The sequence below is a fragment of the Megascapheus bottae genome, chromosome 32 (assembly GCF_031878675.1).
Source record: "Megascapheus bottae isolate mThoBot1 chromosome 32, mThoBot2.hap1, whole genome shotgun sequence".
Taxonomy (NCBI): Eukaryota; Metazoa; Chordata; class Mammalia; order Rodentia; family Geomyidae; genus Megascapheus; species Megascapheus bottae.
Genome location: NC_143540.1, coordinates 6,384,145 through 6,400,742, shown reverse-complemented (window position 1 = coordinate 6,400,742; position 16,598 = coordinate 6,384,145). Strand labels below are relative to the sequence as shown.

At 54.3% G+C, this 16,598-nt stretch overlaps 2 protein-coding genes across 2 annotated transcripts; both read right to left on the bottom strand.

Annotated features, from left to right (window-relative positions):
* Positions 1 to 221: 221 nt before the first annotated feature.
* On the bottom strand, positions 222 to 5,775 carry Tlr9 (toll like receptor 9). Its single transcript, XM_090323186.1, has 3 exons — positions 5,746 to 5,775; positions 4,687 to 4,737; positions 222 to 3,443 (listed from the first exon to the last, which is right to left on the bottom strand). The coding sequence occupies exons 1-3, from the start codon at positions 5,773 to 5,775 to the stop codon at positions 348 to 350; spliced, it is 3,177 nt and encodes a 1,058-aa protein (XP_090179312.1). The 3' UTR covers positions 222 to 347.
* Positions 5,776 to 5,811: 36 nt separating this feature from the next.
* On the bottom strand, positions 5,812 to 15,711 carry Twf2 (twinfilin actin binding protein 2). The gene is made up of 9 exons (XM_090323316.1): positions 15,553 to 15,711; positions 11,149 to 11,226; positions 9,435 to 9,613; positions 8,699 to 8,794; positions 8,422 to 8,526; positions 8,208 to 8,333; positions 7,377 to 7,527; positions 7,160 to 7,281; positions 5,812 to 6,385 (listed from the first exon to the last, which is right to left on the bottom strand). Exons 1-9 carry the CDS (start codon positions 15,575 to 15,577, stop codon positions 6,218 to 6,220), a joined length of 1,050 nt encoding a protein of 349 aa, XP_090179442.1. The 5' UTR covers positions 15,578 to 15,711; the 3' UTR covers positions 5,812 to 6,217.
* Positions 15,712 to 16,598: the final 887 nt, after the last annotated feature.

The following is a 16,598-nucleotide window of genomic DNA, read 5'->3' as shown; positions in this document are numbered from 1 at the left end:
TCTTCCTTTCTTTTTGGTTCTGGCCTTGGGGCACCCAGCCTATCCATGAGACTCACCTCCAATTACCCCCTAGAAAACCAGAAGTGATGCTGCGGCTCACGTAGTGGAGGGGCTAGCCTTAACAAAAGAAGCCCAGGGACAGTGCCCACGCCCTGAGTTCAAGTCCCATAACACACATACACCCAGCTCTCCGTGAAGCTTAGAGCTAGTCGTCTGGGAGTATTTATTGAGCTCCTGCTGTATATCCAGAATGGGCAGGGGCAGGGAAAGGAAAAGCAGTAGGCTTGGGCAGGTGGCCAAGCATGACAATGTGGCTGTCCCTCCACTGACCGGTCACTTGCCCTGAACTACTCAGCTGTGGGTCCACGACAGAAATTCCTGTTATAGAAATGGTGATTGTCCCTGGTCAGTGCTATGCCCAGCTGGGCCCAGAAACTTCTCTGACCGCTGGGCCGGTGGGGCCAGAAGAGGACACTCTGGCGACACAGGCGCCGGCGCAGCTGCACGTAGCGGGAGCGGTGGACATCGGGACGCAGGAGGACCAGGACGAGGACATCTTTGCGCTCCTCTAACAGGCGCTGCTGGACCAACAGGAAACCAGTACGCAGGAGGCCACTGACGCGATCGGTGTGGTCCAGAACAAGCAGGGTCTTGCGGCTGCCATAGATAGAGGCCCAGAGGTTCTCAAAGAGAGTTTTGCCAGGGAGCCAGTCCCGTTCCTCCAGGCACAGGCGCAGTGCCCGCCGTCCACGGCGTTCTTCCAGCTGGACCCGCAGTTCATTGTACACCCAGTCAGCCACGGCGTGCTGGCTCTTGTCAAACACCACAAAGGCGTCATAGGGTAAGTCGTGGACACTGTGTCGTCTCCTCCAGGGAAGCCATGCCTGGCACAGGTAAAAACAATACCAGATATCCCAGCCATAAATATTCTGAAGGATAGGGACTGTGAGACCCAGGGCCACAGCCAACAGGGAGAAACCAAAACAAGTCCAAGAGAGAATCTCATCCAGGCAGAGACGCAGATCCTGGGCAAAAATGCTGAGACCTTGGAGCTGGTTGGGACTGCCACATTTTACTTGATTGGACAGGCCCGGAACAGCATGTTGAATCTCTAGTAAGAACTCCACAAAGGAAGCACCACAGGCACAGTGCAGAGGGTTGGTGCGTACGTCGAGGATTTGGAGGGTGCTCGCCAATGGACCGAACCAGGAAGCTTCCACCGTCTTGAGCCAGTTGTCACTGAGATTGAGTTCTCGAAGTTCTACAGCCAGGACAAAGAAACCCGGTTCTACAGAAGTGATGCAGTTGTCACTGAGGTCTAACGTTTGGAGGTGGGTACCATTAGGCAATGTATCATTCGTTAAAGCTTTCAATTGGTTCCCTGCTAGATCTAGAACTGTCAGACTGGGCATGTAGACCAGTCCCGTCCAGTTGAAAAATGCCAAGGAATTATCACGAAGATGCAACGCTTTTAGGCTTTTGGGGAGATTGTCCAAGGTGTGGGGCAGAAGGGTATGTAAACGGTTCTTAGATAGATCTAGCTCCTGCAGGACTTCCAGGCCTTGAAAAAAATGGAGGTACAGGTCTCCTTCAGCCCACATGCGGCTCACGTCATTGCCACTGAAATCCAGGATCTGCAGGGAGGTGCTGTGAAGCCGGGGGGACACTCGGCTGTTGATATTGTTGTATGCCAGGCTGAGGCGGCGCAGTTTGGGCAGGAAGGCCACAAAGCTGAGATTGTGGCCTATGCCTTGCATGCCAAAAGCCTGGCTGTTATAGCTCAGGTCCAGGGCCTCCAATCGGGGCAGCTCCGTGAACGGGTGGCTGTAATATAGGTCCAGCTTGTTATAGGACAGGTCTAGAACGCGTAGATTGGTGAGATTCGTGAACTGAGAGCCGTTGACTGCCTGGGAGATGGAATTGTGACTCAGGCTCAGGCATTGGAGATGAGACAAGCGCAGAAACATTTCCTGTTTGATTATCATCAGGTTGTTCCGAGATAGATCTAACGTGAACTGGAGCTTCTTACAGCTGGACATAAAGTCTTTAGGTGTGGGGGTGTCCAGCGGGGCTGGGAGGAAGTCCTCGTGGTCAGGTGCCAGCCGTAACCGCTCTCCTTCATTTTCTCCTCCACTGGGGGCCACCATCTTGGAAATGCCGCTAATGCGATTGTTGGATAGGTCGACAAAGCGCAGACTAGGGAAGGGCCCGAAGATGCTGAGTTGAGCCTCGTTGATGAAATTCATTTGCAGATTCAGAGTGTGGAGATGGGGTAGCCGGGCCAGAGACTTGAGCGTGTGTTCGTTGAGCGAGCGAAAGAAGATTCCATTCATATGTAGTTCCCTCAACGACGTGAGGTTCTCAAAAGAAGGTGCCAGCCATAAGTGGGCAAAGGACACCCTCTTCCGGTAATTAAAGGACAGGTTGAGCTTACGAAGTCTTGTCAGGCCCCGAAAAGCCACGGTATTGGTGATACATTCATAGAGAAAATTCTCACTCAGATCCAGCACGGAGAGGTGAGTTAGCGCCTCGAACCATTTGGGGTTCAATGTATAAAGAGAGCTGTCCTTCAGGACGAGGCCTTCGAGGCGACTCAGGTGGGTGAAAGTTTCAGGGAGCAGGTGGAGAGAGCGGTGAGGGCATTCCACGCAAGGGTTCTGGGCATGGTCGCAACGGCGGCAATTGCCCCCCACATCTAGGACACGCAAGGCGGTCAGATTAGCCAGATCTTGGGGTCCCAGCTTGGTGATGTGGTTGTAAGACAACAGGAGGTATTTCAAGCTGGAGGGCAGTTGACCAGGGAACTGGGTGAGGTTGTTGTACTTGAGTGACAGGTGAGTGAGATTGTGCAGGCCCGAGAAGGCACCCGGGGCTACGTTCAGCCGCTTACTGCAAGGATTCTTATAATAACAGTTGCCATCCATGTAGAAGAAGCGTAAGGCTGGCAGGCTGGCAAGGCTGGTAGAATCCAATACCAGGATGTTGGTATGGCTCAAAGTCAGATTCACGAGGGAGCTGGGAAGGGGAGGCACCGTGGTGATGGCATTGTAGCTGAGGTTCAACTCTTCCAGGGTGGGCACAGCCAGGAAGGTGTTGTGTTCGATGGTCAGGTGGCAGGAGAAGTGTTCAGGGCTCAGGCTGCGGGGCGGACAATTCCATTTGAGGTTGAGCCGTCTCAGTCTGGGAAAGTGAATGAAATCAGAGCTGTGCAGGTGGTGAATCCGATTGGACAGCAAGGAGAAGCTGGTCACATTGGCTCGGGGGGCGGCTTCGGAGAAGTGGGGGACAGACTTCAGAACGAGCCAGTTGCAATTCACTAGGCCATCCTGGGGCTGGAACACACAGGGCAGGAAAGCTGGCAGGGACTCCAAGCCCAGCACCTCTGCCAGCACCACAGCCTGGATAAGGAGAGACAAGGGGTGCAGGGCCCAAGAGCAGGGACCCTGACAGGGCCAAGGGAGTGTGAGTACCTACCCTGTGCCATCTTAGGGTGGGGGGCTTCAAGTCTTGTTCCTCCTCACTGAGCCTTCTGGCTGCTGAAACATCCCCTCCTCCCCCTTTTTTGTTAACCAGTCCTTGGGGCTTGAACTCAGGGCCCGGGCACTGTCCTTGAGCTTTGTCAAGGCTAGCAGTCTCTCACTTTTGAACCACAGCACCACTTCTGGCTTAGACTATGTACGAGATACCGAGGAATGGAACCTGGGTCTTTGTGCATGCTGTGGCAAGCACTCTACCACTAAGCTACACTCCCGGCTGTTGCTGAAGCCCTTTCCCGTGCTTTAAGATCTATACAGGAAGTTCAGCTTGGAGGCAGGCCAGCCTTGGCCTGAGCAAGTGGTCTTAGAACCAGAACTGAGTCTGGAAACACCCTCTTCCCACTAAACTCCAATGCTGGGCATTAGTGGCTCATGGGTTCAAGCCCTGACTCTGGCACCAAAGTTCCCCCTCCAAAAAACCCAACAACAACAACAACAAAAACCAGCAACTAGTCCTCAGCCTGACAGCAGAACTAGAGAGGTCTCTCCTAGGGTCCTTTCTCTTCTCAAGACTGCTTCTCTTTCCTCCGGAGCAGAGTCACCAGATTCCCCTCTCCCTCTTCCTCTAGGGCCTCCCTGAAATCTCCCCTCTGCCCCCACCAGCCCCCTTCCCCTCTGCCTTCCTCTAGCTAGTTCTCGAGAGGACAGCACTACCCCGGCTCTTTTCTCCCTGGCCTGGCCAGGTCTCAGCCTAACCTATAGGTCACAGCAGACCGGGGGGTTCAATGGACAGCAAAGGAGCAGCCAGAGATCCCCAGTGCTCACAGCCACGCCTAGCCAGGGAACCCTAAATCCATCATGAACTAAAATCCCAGGCGTTTTGCTTTCTTTTTCTTTTTTTGCCAATCCTGGGGACTGAACTCAGGATGTAGGCACTCTTACCCTGGAGCCGCAGCACCACTTTGGGCTTTTTCTGTGTATGTGGGTTCCGAGGAATCAAACCCAGGGCTTCGTGCATGCTAGGCGAGCACTCTACCACTAGGCCACGCTCCTGGCCCCCCAGACATTTTGCCTATCTCACTATCTCAGTGCTCACAGCTTCTGAGAGCAGGGAAACGACAGTCACTAATATCCGTGTCCTCCATGCCAGCTCCCACCACCTCGCGTCTGCCCCGCCCCCACCGTCTCCCCACGGTGCAGTGCCACCTACCATGTCCGTGGTTGCCGCGGGGGACTGTCTCCAGTGGGTCTGGCAGGCTGGCTGATGGTGAAAGCAAAGTTTGCACCTTACTGGGGTCCTTTAGACAAGGGAGGAAGTGAGACTTTCTCTCAAGGCCTAGACGCCGCTAGCTTTCCCCTCCGCAACCTGACCACACACACAGACACAGACACACGACAGGTGTCCTGCGATGAATCACAGGCCGTTTGCATACTCAGATGGCAGGGGCTGCCCCGTACCCCTTCCTCTTTCTACCCACACCCCCTACCTCCCCTCGGATAGCCTGTGACCCATGAGGGCCTCACATCTGGTGTATGTGCAGAGGTTTGAGATTCAGATTTCAGGGGTGACTGAGTGCTGTCGCCCTCCCCCCAACCCCAAACTACGCCTCTCTCCTGCCCTTCCTGTCTCTGTTACAGGACATTTGCTATTTCCTGCTCCCTGAAGGCTCCATGTTCTCACTCTGTGGGGGTTTTTTTGTTGTTGTTGGTTGGTTGTGGTCATGGGGTTTGAACTCATGGCCTAGGCACTGTCCTGGACTCTTTTGCTTATCTAGTGCTCTGCCACTTTGAGCCACAACTTCCTGGTCCAAATCCTTCCGTGACTTGTCTCCAGAGTCAGCTCCAGTTGATTGGTTGCTGGTCCTGGGGCTTGAACTCAGATCCTGGGCACTATCTCTGAGCTTCTTTTGCTCAAGATTAGCATTCTACTACTTGAACCAAAGCACCACTTCCAGCTTCTTTCTTCTTTTTCTTTTGCCAGTCCTGGGGCCTGAATTCAGGGCCTGGGCTCTGTCCTTGGACACTTTTGCTCAAGGCTAGTGCTTTGCCACTTGAGCTACAGCACCACTTCTGACTTTTTCTGAGTATGTGCTACCTGGGAACCGAATCTAGGGTTTTGTGCATGCTAGGCGAGCACTCTACCACTAGGCTATGCCCCTGGCCCATTCTAGCCTTTTCTATTTATGTGGTACGAGGAATTGAAGCCAGGGCTTCATGCGTGCCAGGCAATCACTCTACCACTAAGTCACATCCTCAGCTTCTCAGCTACCCAATTCTCAGGGCCAGAGGCACAATCCATTACTCCGAGCCAGGCAAAGATGTTGATTTAAAAATACTTTATTCTTTAGAAAATACAGCATTCAATCAATCATCCTGTCTTGAGGACAACTTTACCCAGTCCTTAAGTGACCCCGCCCACTGTAGCCAAAGGCTTCCAGCCTGGGTTGGGACCCCAGACTCCATTTCCCAGGATGCCAGTCTCACCCCACCCCCACCCCATCTTCCTTGAATCAAGCCAGATGGGCAGGGTTCCTGGGCACACAGATGATAAGCAGGGACAGTGTAGACAGAGAAGGGGCACAGAATGCCAGCCCAGTGACGTTCAGAAGTTGGGAGAAATGACCCCCAGCCCTCCTGTCCCTGTCCACAAAGGAGGGACTTCCTGAAAGCCAGGCTAGGAAGAGGGAGGTGACCAAGGGATGGGAACAGACAACCCCAGAGTCTACAGAAGGCCCAGCCTTCTAGCTGTCTTCTCCGTTCTCTCCCGGGCCTCGGATGAGGCGCTTGTGGCCCCGTTTGCCTCCAGGACCCCTGGGTTTGGCGAAGGCCTGCTTGAAGGCATGTTGCTTCGGGTGTACTTCATCATACAGGAACTCGGCCGTCAGCTCTGCCCCGTCGCCGATTTCAATCTACAGGAAGGCAGGGATAGGGAGCACCCCCCCATTATTGACCACTCTGGGGGCGACCTCCTTCTGACCTCTCCCACCACAGCCCGGGGGAGGGGAGGGGGACATTTCTGTTTTCCTGCATGCCTGGATTACTCCTTCCCCATCCTCCAGACCCAAGACCTGACGGGACAGGATAGAGTATGGACTCCATTGATGGCTGAGATCCATGGGGTATGTGGTGGGCCTGGGCTTCAGGTCCCCCCGCACCCCAACAGCAGGACCAAACTCTGCACAAAATTTGTGTGTGGGGGGCTGGAATTCAGTGCCTAGGTGATGTCCCTGGGCTCTTTTGCTCTACCACTTGAGCCACAGCTCCATTTCTAGCTTTTTTTTTTTTTTCTGGTAGTTCATTGGAGATAAGGATTTCAGGGATTTTCCTGCCTGGGACTGGCTTTGAACCAGGATCCTCAGGTTTCTTTTTCTTTTTTTTTTTTAGGTCTGTCATGGGGCTTGAACTCTGGACTTGGACGCAGTTCCTGAGCTCCTCTGCTCAAGACTAGCACTCTACGAGGCTCTTTGAGCCATAGCGCCACTTCTGGTTTCCTGATGGTTCACCGGAGACAAGAGTCTCCCAGACTTTTGTGCCCGGCTGGTTTTGAACCATGAGCCTCAGCTCTCAGCCTCCTGAGGAGCCAGGATGACAGGCGTGAGCCACCGGTGCCTGACTGTCTCCACTGGATTGAGGACTACAGCAGGTCCTACCAAGATCAGGAAGCCCAGGGGAGAGCAGAGTACCTTCTTGGAGATCTCCAGTTGAAAGTCCTGTTCTACGGAGTCCAGGAGACGGCTCTTGCAGCTGGAGTAGAGCATGCGCTCTTTGATACTGCACTTATACCCAGGCATGGAGTAGATGAACACTGAGGGGTGGGGGTGGGAGGTGAGTGAGTCTGCACACCTCCCCGCCCCCACCACAGTGGGTCCAGTTCCCACCAACGCTCTGCCCAACACTCACCCACAGACTCCAGGAAGTCACCCTCGTGGGTGTGCTTATAGAGGAAGAAGTGATAGCGAGCTGCATCTCGGGGTACCCTCGACGGCAGCTGGGCCACATCTGTGGGCTGGGTGTGCACTAACTCGATGGTCTCCCGCTCCAAGTCCAGTTTCTGCACAGGGCGGGAGAAAGGGTGGCATGAGCAGGGTGCTACCCACCGGAAGGCCGGAAATAGGACTGGCCTGGGAAGTAGCAGCCTGGATATGATCTCCCTTCCTAAGGAAGCCCCTTACTCTGTCCCTTTACGCCTGCTACAGGAGGTGGGCACTGGCTCTCTTCTCTAATCCTAGCTACTCAGGAGGTTGAGATCTGAGGATTGGGTTTCAAAGCCAGCCTGGGCAAGAAAGCTGGTAAGACTCTGATGTCCAAATCAGAAGTGATGCGGTGGTTCAAAGTAGTAGAGTGCTAGCTTTGAGGAAAAGAGCTCAGGGGACAGTGCTCAGGCCCCAACTTCAAGTCTCATGACCACCGTCGACAACAAAAATAATAATAACAAATGATGTCTGTGAGACTTTGAAAAAGCCACACCAGAGTGAAAGGCTCAGTGAAGCCTGGATCAGAGTGAGCGGTAAGGAGGCTACGGACGGGAGGATGGGAGAAGGAGGCTGGGCCTTTCGAAGGGTTTCAGGACTGGACTGGTGCTGTGGTTCACACAGACACAGGGCTTGCCCTGAATGCAGGGGCAGGGATAGGGCGTGTTTCCCTAGCACAGGGATGGGCTGAAGAGCTGAGGAGATGGAGGTGACGCAGAAGGGGCGGAGCCTGGGCAGGTGTGGGGGGCTGAGAACCCACCAGCTGGATGTAGTTGACCGTCTTCTGCTTGAGTTGCTGTAGGGCCCGCTGAGCCTCAGGCTGCAGGGGGAAGGCGAGGCCCTGGAGGGTCTGGTGCTTGCTTTCCACACTGATCTCTGTCTTTACCTGGGATGAGAGAGGACAACCATGATGCCAGAGTCACGTGATCAACCTGGACACCTCAGCCCCACCCCCGCCCGCCACACCCACCCACCTCATTGATTCGGATCTGCTGCAGTTCCCTCTCGGCTGAAGTGAGCGGGGCAGGCGCTGCACAAGAGGACAGGTGCTTCTGGTACCCGGCGAAGGACAGGTCTTCCTAGAGGAGGAGATATAAATGGACATGGCGGGGGGGCCTGAGCTTCTGGATTCCCAGAATGCCCATTTTATATCCACCCCCCCCCAAGCCTGGCACACCTAGGGGTGCCCTGCCTCCTATGGGTTCACAAATCCCCGCCTCCACCCTGTCACCCTGGCCTGGGGCGAGCTACCTTCACCGTCCCAAACAGTTCGTCCTTGATGTGACCCCCCCCAAACTCCTTCTTCACAGTGGCCCGTGTGGCTGCATACAGCATCTTCAGCCGCACCTGAGGTTGAGGATCAAAGAGGAGGGGAGGGGGGGCTGTGAGACCCATTCCAACCCTCCAATACGCCCCCCCAATAGGATAAACTCCCCCAAAGCAAGCAGAAGCCCTGCGAGGGTAAAGCCGGTTGTTGCACTGTGTTTGTACCACCAGCAAGGGGCAGGGGCGGGAGGGGGGTGAGGGAGGCACACGCAGGGTGATGAAGCTGCTGCAGGGTGGCCCCTGCCCACAAGGGGGAGCCCTTGCCCAGCCCAACCTCAGCCTCTTAAGAGCCAGATGGACTGGAATTCAGGAGGCACTGGGCTCCAGAGAAGTCTCTCCGACTTGTTAATTAATCAATTAATTTACTTATTTATTTTGGTCCATCATAGGGCTTGAACTCAGGGGATTAGGCCCCATCCCTGAACATTTTTTTCAAAGCTAGTGCTCTACCGCTTTGAGCCACAGTGCCACGTTCAGTCTTCTGGGTGGCTGACTGGAGGCAAGAGTCTCATGGACTTTCCTGCCTTGGCTGGCTTTGAATCATGATCCTCAGATCTCAGCCTCCTGGATAGCTAGGATGACAGGCGTGAGCCCGCTGGTGGCCTGGTGTGGGGCCATTAGCTCTGAACCCTGGGCTGGATAGAGGTTCCTAAAGACTTACAGGGGAATTATCAGGTGACCAGGCGAGAAAGAGCCACTCGAAGCCCTGAGCATTCTGGGAGTCGAGGCGGAACAGCAGGTAGCAGGGGTGCTGGGCATCTAGCAGCGGCAGCACACCTCGGTCGTAGTCCTGGTCCCAGCGACCCACGGGTTCCTGCGAGGCACCCAGCACAAGCTGTTCTGGGGGACAGAGGCCGGGTGAGCTGGGGTGACTACCTCCCACCCTCCCTTTTTGTGTGTGTGTCTGCCTTGGGGCTTGAACTCAGGGCCTGGGCACTGTCCCTAAGCTTTGGTGCTCAAGCCTAACTGAGCGACAGCGCCACATCTAGCTTTTTTGGGGGGTCATTAATTGGAGATAAAGAGTCTCATGGACTTTCCTTCCCAGGCTCGCTTTGAACTATGATCCTCAGATCTCAGCCTCCTGAGTAGCTAGGATGAGAGGTGTGAGCCACCAGCACCCTGTTATTCATATTTTTAAGCCAGAATGTTTACATAAGCAGAACTCATAGCTTCCCTAGAAAAATCAGCATCTTTGGTCTTATTCTGTTACATAGAGGATACCCCAATAATTGTCATGCAGAAAGAGCCTGTCCATAGATTGCTCCTGCTTAAATCCTTCTGGTTGGAAGAGCACAGGGAAGGCTGAGCACTAGAGCCAAGGGGAAGAAGGTCTTACTTATGACCTACCAGTGTGACCCCTATCCAGCCTGGAAGGGCATCTGAATTTGGGGACCCAGAACCAAACCCAGCACTCAACTGTGATTCTAAAAACTGCAGTGAGGGGCCGGGAGTTTCAATTCCTCGGTGTACCATGTACATAGAAAAAGCTGGAAGTGGCTCAAAGGGTAGAGCTCTAGCCTTAAGAAAGTCCAAGGACAGTGCCCAGGCCCTCAGTTCAAGCTCTAAAACTGGCAAGACAAAACAAAACCAAATCCTGCAGTGAACTCTTGGCTGAGCAGCCCCAGATATATGCCGACCACCAAAACCACGGCTACTGAAGGGCTGGAAGGGCCCCTTGGGGGGGGCAGTTAGCCCACCCCCATTCCAGTATCTGTGCCCTCGATTGGAGCGACAGTCCGTTAGCATGGAGAGAAAGAAGGAAGAGAGAAGTCGTTCTTTCTCAGTCTTCCAAGCTTGCCTTGGGAGAACCCTAATCCTCAACCCCTCCCCAATCCAAATCTCAGCTCAAGCCCCACACCCTAAATACCATGCTGTATGACTCATAGGTCCCTAGGTTGAAGGCCAAAGTCCTGCCAGGCCTAAAAGTTCCCCCTATCCTGTTCTTAGAAGGAACTAACTACCAACCCTTCTCCCCACCTTATAAGGTATTTTCCCAAAGGAAGGTTTGCCTCATCTCCTTATGTCACACCACATCTGTCACCCACAAACACATGCACAGCCTATATGTGGCAGTGAGCTGGCTACTCTCTGCCCTGCCCACTGCCTGTCCAACCAGGAATCCTGACAAAATCCATCTCTAGTTTAAGGGGAAAGCTGGAGAGAACCCCAGAACGAGACTGTGCAGGACAGGGTTACCAACAAGCATACACAATTCCTCAATAAACATCCCTCTCTGAGTAGCCCCTGTTGCAACCCCAGATGGGGAAACTGAGTCTTCAGTGGAATAGAAGACAATACCCACATTTCCTCCAATATCCAGAAGCCACAGGGTCCAATCTCTAACATTATGTCCCAAGCCCATGGAAGACACTCACCGTTCTCAATGACAACTTTAATGAGTCGGACGGAGCCAGCCCGGGCCTTGGCAAAGAATTCCTTCAATTCCTCAGTAGCTACGAGAACAAGAAACATGGTGAGGGAAGCCAATGAGTGAGCAGAGTGAACAGGAACGAGTGTGAGGTCTTACTCTGTCCTGTGGGTTCTGGGAGCTGAGCTGGGAAAGCTGGTTAAAAACGATCTGCCCATGTGACTGGGAACCTGAGCCACTGAACACAAGCTCCCAAATTAGCCAGCAGGAGTGGCAGGCGGAGGGGACAGGATGGAACTGGTGCTAGGACAAGCCAGGCCAGGCCAGAGTAGATAAACCCCTCTAGCCTCTGCCTCTGTGAGGAACCGGGGGGCGACGGGGGGGGGGGGGGTGGAAGGCTGATTCAGTAATGTCATATCTATACAGAAACAGAAAAATACTCCAATTGTACACTGCGTCCAATCACACACATATACACAAACACACCCAGTTAAGTCTCACATGATGGTAACACACAACAGTGGGAGGCAGAGAAAAGTAGAAATGTGAACGCCCTCGTTAATAAACACTTACCCTATAGATCAACATAAATATTGTTTTGTTTTGTTTCTTCTGTGCCAGTCCTGGGGCTTGAACTCAGGGCCTAGGTGCAGTCCTTGAGCTTTTATGCTCATGGCTAACGCTCTACCACTTGAGTCACAACTCCATTTCTGGCTTTTTTTTTTTTTTTTCTGATTAATTGGAGGTAAGACTTTCATGGACTTTCTGGTTGGGGTTGGCTTTGAACCAGCTATGAGATTCTCAGATCTCACAGCTAGATTATAAGTGTGAGCCACTGACACCTGGCTGCAGGCGTTTTCATTTAAAGACAGGACCATACAGACAGGTACAATCTTGATAACGCACATTCACATACACACACATACAATGTAAACACAGAAACACACAGATCAGAGTCTCAGGATACAGAGGTGTAAACATAGACTCAGCCATACCCAGCCCAGCCAAACAGGGGGCAACAAGTTCTAGAACAGGGAAAAATAGGGGAGATTTTTTTCTGGAAAGAAGAGGGGCTCTTAAGAGATCTTGAACTTTGAGCCACAGAACTGGGAGATGACAGCTAATGACCAAGGAAGGACCCGAGTGAAGGTAAGTGAAGACTGTGGTCAGATTTTAGGGACCCTTGGAGATTCTCCAATCTACTAGTGGTGACAGGCGAGAAACCATGATCCAGCAAAGTGCTGGTGGCTCACGCCTGTCATCCTAGCTATTCAGGAGGCTGAGATCTGAGGATCATAGTTCAAAGCCAGCCTGGGCAAGAAAGTCTGTAAGACTCTTATCTCCAGTGAACCAACAGAAAACCGGAAGCGGCGCTGTGGCTCAAAGTGGTAGAGCGCTAGCCTTGAGCTGAAGAGCTCAGGAACAGCACTCTGGGCTTGAGTTCAAGCCCCGCCACTGGATAATCAATGGATACAAAGAAAACTATGACCCAAGTGGGGAAGGGCTCTCCCTGGATCTCTGGGTGAACAGAAGTCAGGCCAGCATGACCTTGAGGCTGTCTAGGGGTCAGGAGGATTCCAACGGGAACACAGCTGGAGGAGAGCTGAGGTCAGAGAATATTTATAGGGCTTGCAGTGGACAGCTCAGGAGCTAGGAGGAGGGGGGGTGGGGACTTCAAGTAAATAAACTCTGGTCCTGACCTCAGGTGTCCCCCTGTGGCTGAGTGACCCTGAGGCTTCGGGCAGTGCACCACCCTCCATGGCCACGAGGTGGCCAGGGACTCACTGAGCCCAACAGTTTGTGTGCGTGTGTGTGTGTGTGTGTGTGTGTGTGTGTGTGTGTGTGTGTGTGTGTGTGTGTGTGTGTGTGTGTGTGTGTGTGTGTGTGTGTGTGTGTGTGTGTGTGTGTGTGTGTGTGTGTGTGTGTGTGTGTGTGTGTGTGTGTGTGTGTGTGTGTGTGTGTGTGTGTGTGTGTTGGAGACTGAGAAGTCTCTCTAAAGCTTCAGGCCTGGGCGCTAGGACTTTCCCTTGGTTGTATGACCCTTGATCTCTGAACCCCAACCTCCCCTATAAACAAAAGAGATAAGAAGCTGGACTCTAGTAATCATAACTACTCAGGAGACTGAGCATCAACAGTTCAAAGCCAGCCCAGGCAGGAAAATTCATGAGACTCAACTATAAAGAAGCCGGAAATGGAAGTGTGACTCACCTTGTAGAGTGCTAGCCTTGAGCAAAAGAGCTAAGAGACACCATCTAAGCCCTAAAGTCAAGTCAAATAGGGTAACACACAGGGCCCCTGTCATCCTAGCTACCGAGGACGCTGAGATCTGAGGATCATGGCTCAAAGTGGGGCTAGAGAAGAAAGTCTGTGAGACTCGAACCTCCACAAAACTACCAAAGTAGGAAGGAGAGCTGTGGCTCACGTGGTAGAATGCTCGCCTTGAGCGGGGACAGCACCAGGCCTTGAGTTCAAGCCTTAGGACCAGCACACATCAAAAAAAAAAAAAAGGGAACTAAAGCTGGAAGCTGGCGGCTCACACCTGCCATCCTAGCTACCCAGGAGGCTGAGAGCACAGCTAGCCTGGGCAGCAAAGTCCCTGTGAGACTCTGACTTCGAATTAACCACTAAAAAAACCGGAAGTGGCACTTTGGCTTAAGTGGCAGAGCACTAACCTTGAGCAAAATGTGTTCAAGGACAAGTGCCCAGGTCCTAAGTTCAAGCCCCAAGACTGACAAAACCAAACCAAACAAACCAGAAAACCAACAAGGCAAAGCCACGCTAAGCTCTCTCTTCTTAGCTGTCTAGACCTGGGAGGGAGGCTAAGAAATCCCCCTTGGGACAGACAGACAGACAAGCTCCTTCTAATGTTACGAGGGCAAACTGACCCCTGAGCAGAGGAAAAGACATCCCCTCCCCGATGCCTCTCCAGCCACCATCAATAATCCAAAGCTAAGCCTGGGACATCTGAGCCTCCAGCATCAAAAATTCATGACATCCCCCCCACACCCCTTTTCCCCCTGTACCCACCCTCCCAACTCAGGTTTCAGTCCTTCCCCTGCCCCCCTCTGAGGTCAACACTTCCACTTCTGTGTCCAGAGAAAGGCTGGTGTGTGATCCTCTTGTTGCTCCACAAACAAACAAACAAACAAACAAGGAAATAGGAAACAGCTTTGTTCATAGGCAGGAGAGCCGGGGCCAATGCCTTAGGCAGACTAGTCTCTCTGCCCAAGAAATAAGGAAGGGGATGGAGTTCTGCTCACAATGTGGGGGGGTGGAGGGGTGGGAGGAGACAAAAAGTGGGGGGAGAGGGAGGAAGAGGCCTCTTGATGGAGCTCACCCGTCTAGTTCCTAACCCAAGCCTCTCCATTACCTGGGTTCAGCAGGGTGGTGGAGGGAGGGGGGGTTGGGAGGGCAGGCAGGAGGTGAGGAAAACCCTGGCCACTAAGTGGCCACAAACACCAAGCTGAGACTCAGGAGGTGTAGCAGCAGGTCGATGGTGGTGTCCCTGGGCAGGGGATCACCATGTGGTCACGGGTGTGGCTGGAGTCCAAACCAGCCAGCTGTCTGGGCCAGAGGCCAAGAAAACCCTCCTGGTGTGGTGATGGCCTGAGACACTAAGGTTATGGTAGGCCAGGCCTCCTGGCCTCAGGACATTGCCTCTCTCTGCCTCCAGGGGAAGGAGTGCTGGGTGCGAAGATGCTCTGGGCTGTAGAGTGCAGGGCCTAGACTTTCCGCACAACCCCTTTATCTAGGCCAACCCCCCCCTTCACTTCCACCCCTTTTCCAATGCCAGCCAGGGCAGGTTCAAGGGATCACAGAGGAAAAGAGAAGGGAGCTCAGAGGCCAAGGTGAGACGGGCTTGACTTAGGGAGTGGGGGAAATCCCTGGTTTCACCCCCGCCCCCCAGGACCCCTAAGGAGAAAGCAAAAGTGTGGGATCCCTAGGCCCCATACATCCACAGCCTCCATAGCATCCCAAGACGTGGCGTGCGTGCAGCCATGGTAACCTGCACACCCGGGAATCCGGGCACACATGCACATCCCACAGACATGTGCCCACTGCCAGAAAGCAGGCGGCCCCAGGCAGCCAGGGGGGGACACCGAGGGTCCTGAGACACGGGGAGGTGCGGGCACACCGGAGTGTCCTCCCCCCAGTCACCCCAGAGGTGCACATCCGGGTCACACCCACACCCCAGAAAGGAACAAAAACACAAAGCCACTGGCACAGCCGCCCCCGTGGCTGTGCACACACACACATGGGCACCTCCGGGCACCCCACCCCCCCGGGCGGGCCCACCCCAGGCTAGAAAAGGAGAAACAGGAAGCTTCCCCCCCCCCTCCGCCCCGGATGCAGCGAGGAGGAGGAGGAGGAGGAGGAAGGGGGCCTGACAAGCCCCGTCGCCGGCCCTCACCGTGGATGCCCGTCTGGTGCGCCATGGCTCGACGTTCCTCCCGGTGCTGAACCACTTGGTCCTGGCCCGGCAGGAGCAGGAGCAGGAGGAGCAGGAGGAGCAGGAGGAGCAGGAGGAGGAGGAGGATGTGGCGGCGGCCGCCCAGCCTCGCGCAGCTTCCCTGGGCGGTGCCGCAGGACACGCCCCCTACGCGGAGCCCCGCCTCCGGGGTGGGCGTGGCCTCCGAATGGGGCGGGGCGGCATGCGCGCGTGCGCACAACCTACACCTAGAGGGGGGCGCGAGATGGGCGTGGAGGATGGGTGATCCGCCTCCGCGGCGGGCCTGGGTCCCCTCCCCGCCGGGGCTGGGAGCTGGAGGGGTGGCCTGGGCATCCGCGCACCGCGATCCTGGTGGCAGGGTTGCAGGGGTGAGCGTGCATGTGGGGGGAAGGCTGTGCGCCCCTTTCCTAGATGGGTTTGCCAGGTACAGAGGCACCCCAGTTTGTGACAGGGAGGGGGGTGGCAGGGATGGGGAATGTCTGCCTGCGTTTTTGGTTTTTTTTTCTTTTTCTGCCGGTCCTGGGGTTTGAACTCAGGGTCTGGGCTCTGTCCCTGAGCCTCTCTGTGCTCCTGGCTAGTGCTCCACCACTTGAGCCACAGCATCACTTTTGGTCTTTTTTCTTTCTTTTCTTCTTTGGTGAGGGTTCATTGGAATAAGAGTCTCATAGATTTCCCCCTGCCCAGACTGGCTTTGAACCCCCATCCTTAGGTCACAGCCTCCAGAGTTGCTAGGATTACAGGGGAGAGGTCTCCCTCGCCAGGCTGGGATGGATGCCTGTGTGTAGATTTCTTGCCCAGGGGCCATTTCCTGGACACCAGTTCAGAAAGGTGCAGCCCCTTCTCTCATTGATGGGGGACTAGATGGACCTTTCAAAGGGTAGTCTGGTATCAGTGGAGGCAGGAGCCCTATTCAGAGACTACAAGAGGACATTGGGAGGTGGTACATTTGGGTGGAATCTGGGAGGAGTGGTAGAATGACTCAACAGAACAGAAGTTGTGTTTTGCTT